Here is a 4682-nt window from a genome sequence, read left to right as displayed (position 1 = left end):
ATCTTAGGGTGGGGGTACAGATATGGAGGGAGCGTGGGATAAGGTGTATAGGTGTGGAGGGAGCGTGGGAGAGGGAGTACGGGTGTGGAGGGATCATGGGAGAGGGGGTACAGGTGTGTGAGTGGGGGTACAGATGTGGGGGAAGGGGGGAATGTTAGCCACTTTCGCTGTTGGTGGGTTGCCTGAGGCGGGCGACCTCCAGGATGGCTCGTTTCCCCCTCCTCCTCCCCCACCATCTTCCCCTCCCCAGCCACCACCACCACCTCCCACAGCCACAGTTGCAGGACTTTAGTTGTGTGTCAGGCGTCACTCAGGGTGGATGCAGGCGGGTCTCTCTCCAGTGATCTATCACGTGACTCAACCACCCTCCACCTCCATCAATCCTCCACTTAGGAGTCACTCACATCTGGTGGCGCAACAGAAGGGACTGATGGGGAGAGCGTAACAACACTGTGGTGTGTCCTAAGGTGGAGATCATTATCTGGAGGGCGTTCAAGTCACCAGTTTACTGCTACTGTTACTCTAGTGAGCCTGACGTTCGTGATCCTTCTGATACTCTAGTGAGCCTGGCGTTCGTGATCCTTCTGATACTCTAGTGAGCCTGATGTCCGTAAGCTTTTTGATACTCTAGTGAGCCTGACGTTCGTAACCCTTCTGATACTCTAGTGAGCTTGGCGTTCGTAATCTTTCTGATACTCTAGTGAGCTTGGCGTTCGTGATCCTGCTACTGATATTCAAGTGAGCCTGGCGTTCGTGATCCTGCTACTGATACTCTAGTGAGCCTGGCGTTCGTGATCCTGGCGCTACGTCATGGACCAGCATGTGCAGAGTGAAGTAGATGAGAGTGGTCGAGGAGGGTAGTAAGATGGTGGTAGTGTGGGGGTGAGGAAGGGCATGCTACGAGGCGGGGGCTTGTGCCTGGCGGGGCCGGGGGACCCTTCCCTCAACAAGGTCTCGCCCAGGATCAGGGCTCTGCAGGACCGCCTCATGGACTCCCTGCCGTCTGAGGGCGCCTGGGAGTGCCTCTCCCCGGCCCAGCGGGAGGCTATCCTCTCCATCCACCGCTCCCGCACCGCCTCCACCGATGACTCTAGCGAGCACGGGGAGGGAGGCAGACACAGCGGTCTACGTAAGCCTGCCCGTCTCCACGCCGTCCCACGCTTCGCCAGGAGTCGTAGCTATGACGACCGTCTGGAGAGCGAAACTGACGACTCTGGCGTACGTGGTGTCAATGGCACCAGTAGCGGTGCCAACAGTCACAATAGTCTGGAGGATGACTCTAGCGACACGGGTTTCAAGCGCGGCCCGGGACGCTTCGCCAAGGTCGCTGCCGTCGACCGAGCCGCTAAGCGCGACGGTAAAAATGACATGCACGACATGAACAATGGAAAAAATATCCGCAAGGCGGATATAGTCACGAACGGGTTTGGTAACGTCAACAAAATCATCTCTAAGCAAATGAATAAGTGTTCAGGCATGGTCAGTGGACCTTCCAACATCACTTTAGACTGTCGTAACGTGCACGGTGAGAAACGACGACGGTCGCGTATTGACGTGGATGACCCGTTCAGAGAGTGTAGTGTGGAGAGCAGCCTAGAGGCCATCCATGAGCACGAGCCATCTAGAAGGAACGGCGCGAGTGACTCTCAACAAACCAGATTAGGACTCGGCAAAAAGAACGGGTTGACAGAAAACTTTGAAAGTGAAACGAAACTTCATTCGCTGAAAGAAACTGCCTCATCTGAGGAGTATGACAGTGGTGTGAACTTTAAGAACGACGACAGTATGGATGAATATGTTAGAGACAGACAAAACGGTGGCTGTGAGTTTAACAGTAATTTAGAGAGTGATCGAACCCCGAGAAGTGACACGAGTACCTCGTCTACAACACCGCACAAACGGGATCGCTCCTTAGAGCGTTTGCGGTCAAAAGGTGAAGACCCGACCCCAAGAAAGCTCTCAGGTGAGCGGAACCTCCCTTGCTGGGATCGCTCGCTCGACAAGTTGGACAAAAGCAGGTCACAGGAGAGAGAGGGAAGGTCAGGTCTCACTCATTCATTAGATAAACAGGTCTCCCCTGATCGCCCCAAATCCGCTAAATCAATCGGAGAACCGCTCAAGAGCAACCTCAAGGTCGGCTATGGTGCCAAACTTAATTCCTCGTTCGACTATCGCACTAATCTAAACCAGGATCAGCTTAATAAGTATAGTAGCAACTGGAATAACATTATCCTCAGTAAGGACATCCCAATCAAGTCTTCTAGTGCCATTGCTGTGCCCCAGGCTGTTGCCAATGGTCGAGAGTCGCGCTTCGCCAAGAACCCATCTGGAGTGGTGGCTTCCCGCAGCGCTGGTCACCTGGCTAACAAGACTGCTGTTGCCGCTCAAAAGAAGGCCGACCCCGTTAACTGGGCAGTAGTGGGTGACTCGAGAAAGATTTCCAGCTCGAGCCAGGACCGAGGTGCTTCAAAAAAATATTTGCGAAGCAAAAGTCTCGATCGCAAGTACCTGGAAGATGATTCCAGCGACGAAGATAGTGACTTCGAAACTCGCCGCAGGACAGACCGCGTAAGGCGGTACCAGCGGGCCAGTCAAGACTGGGAGATGGGTCGCTTACGGGGTGGCGACGACAGAGGTAGACAGAGAGGCAAGGATATGACAGATTTCAAGCCACTGAAGCGTAACCCTCCAGTCAGCGGTCAACCCATTAAGGCAAGGAGTGTATGGGACCTCTCTGGATACTTGAAGAAGACTCATGATGATGAATTTGACGATTTTGACGATGTTGGCTTCCGAACGCGGAGTGACTTTCGCAATAGGTGGCAGAGCGAAGGTGACGACGTGACCTGCCTGAGGAAGCTGAGTGACAACACCGAGTTCAACCATAAACAATGGAACAGGCGGAGTTGCGACTTTGAGTTAGAGTTCCAGAACGAGGACTCTGACCGCAGATCTTGGGACAAAGCAGACATTGACCGCAAGAGGTGGTATCGCCGTAGCTGCGACCTAGACCTGGATTTTGAATTCCACAATCGACAACGTCGAGAAGTAGAGTTCGACACGGCATGGGGCCAGGAGACCTTAGAGGACTGTGACGAATATGACCCGGAACTCGTAGAAGCTAAAGGGAAGAGGAGCCGCGCATGCGTAGAGGACTTTATGGTGTGTGACAGTCGAAGAGCCCAAGACGATAAGGGTCGCAGAACTCGTCTGGACGATGTGAATGACCTCCGACTACACCTCGAGGACGACCAAGAACGTCGCACTCGACTCGAGGATCACTATCGTTCCAAGACCAGCATGGGCTCACACGCGCGAGACAAACGGGAGAGAAGTCGCACGCCTCATCTTCTCCGCGGTAAGCTACGTCTACTAAAGTCCATCCTCTCCTTCTGAGTGTTGCTGCTGCTACTGCTACTACTACTACTACTACTGCTGCTGGTAACGGTGCTATTACTGCTGCTGCTCCTGCTCCCTTGTAAACACTTACTCCGCTCTTCTGGGTGTCTGGCAAGACTTCCCAACACTCTCGAAACTGTGACTAAGTCCACCACCAAAGGCTTGCAGCTATACAACTTTGCACCTGCTGCGGGATACTGGTTTACAAGACCATTTCGGCAACATATTCTGCTGTGCTTTTTTTTTTTTCCTGTGGGAGCTTTTGAATTGAATTTGGCCACACTGCTATTTCGGGAACTATGCCAAGATTTGTTGAAGCTTGAAGGAGCTCACTCTGCTTGCTTCTTTTTCCTGCGGTTGTAGCCCCAGACCTCTGCTCCTGCTGTAGCTTCGAGACCTCTGCTTCTGCTGTAGCCTCAAGACCTCTGCTCCTGATGTAGTCTCCAGACCTCTGCTCCTGTTGATGTAACTACCACATATCTCTGCTACTCCTTGCTACTGTGGTTGTTACTAAATCTGCAGCTGCTGTCACTGCAGTAGCTACCAAACGTCTGCTGCTGTTGCTGCAGTAGCTACCAAACTTCTTGTGCTGGTGCTGTAGTTACGAAGCTTCTGCTGCTGTAGCAGCTACTAAACTTGCTACTGTAGCTACCATTTCTCTGCTGCTTCGGGGTGAAGGGAAATATCTCTTCTGTATTTGACAGAAGAAGTGAAGATTTCCGTGTGTAATAAAATGTGTATCAAGCGTGTAAACGCATTGTTTACGAAGGAACGTAAGAGAGTTGTTTTCTCAGTGTTTACATTTCTTGTATAAATGAGTGTGTGTTTTTTTTACATAAATATGTACGTCGTTTGTTCAAATATATAAAAATGTAGTGTTTTGAAGATGTATTTAAAAGAGCTTTTTGTGTGTGTGGATTTATTGTTAAACAGAGACCAGCTGTTAATTTTATGGCATAGTGAGGTGTAAATAACGTCAGGGTAATACAGATTACACATGTAAGAAGACACTCATGTATACTTCAGGACATGTATTAAAGCGAACGTTTCGCCACTAGTGGTTTAAGTCTTCATGGAGTGACAAAGTGTGTCTCAGTCTTAATGGACTGAGAAAGTCACTCGTGGCGAAGTGTTTCCTGTAATGTCATCTCCCACGTGTAATTAACATCATCTTGCAGTAAATATGTATTCTAATATACATAAATGAATAATTCCTTTATGAAAATATTCTTTTTGTTGCTTTCAAGTGTTTGGTAGTTTCCAAGTCACACTTTGGCAGCAAC

General features: G+C 50.5%; 1 protein-coding gene across 2 annotated transcripts in view; it reads left to right on the top strand.

Annotated features, from left to right (window-relative positions):
• Positions 1–262: 262 nt before the first annotated feature.
• The window catches only part of LOC128695029 (uncharacterized), a gene marked incomplete at its 3' end in the record, with an annotated part of 538480 nt that continues 534060 nt past the window's right edge, over positions 263–4682 (top strand). The window contains 1 exon segment of one of the 2 annotated variants that reach the window (XM_070091416.1): positions 263–3358. In XM_070091416.1, the coding sequence (XP_069947517.1) occupies positions 895–3358 (2464 nt within the window). 2 annotated transcript variants of the gene reach the window in all.

The sequence above is a fragment of the Cherax quadricarinatus genome, chromosome 35, assembly GCF_038502225.1.
Source record: "Cherax quadricarinatus isolate ZL_2023a chromosome 35, ASM3850222v1, whole genome shotgun sequence".
In the NCBI taxonomy this organism is placed as follows: domain Eukaryota; kingdom Metazoa; phylum Arthropoda; class Malacostraca; order Decapoda; family Parastacidae; genus Cherax; species Cherax quadricarinatus.
This window is presented reverse-complemented; position numbering and strand designations above follow the sequence as displayed.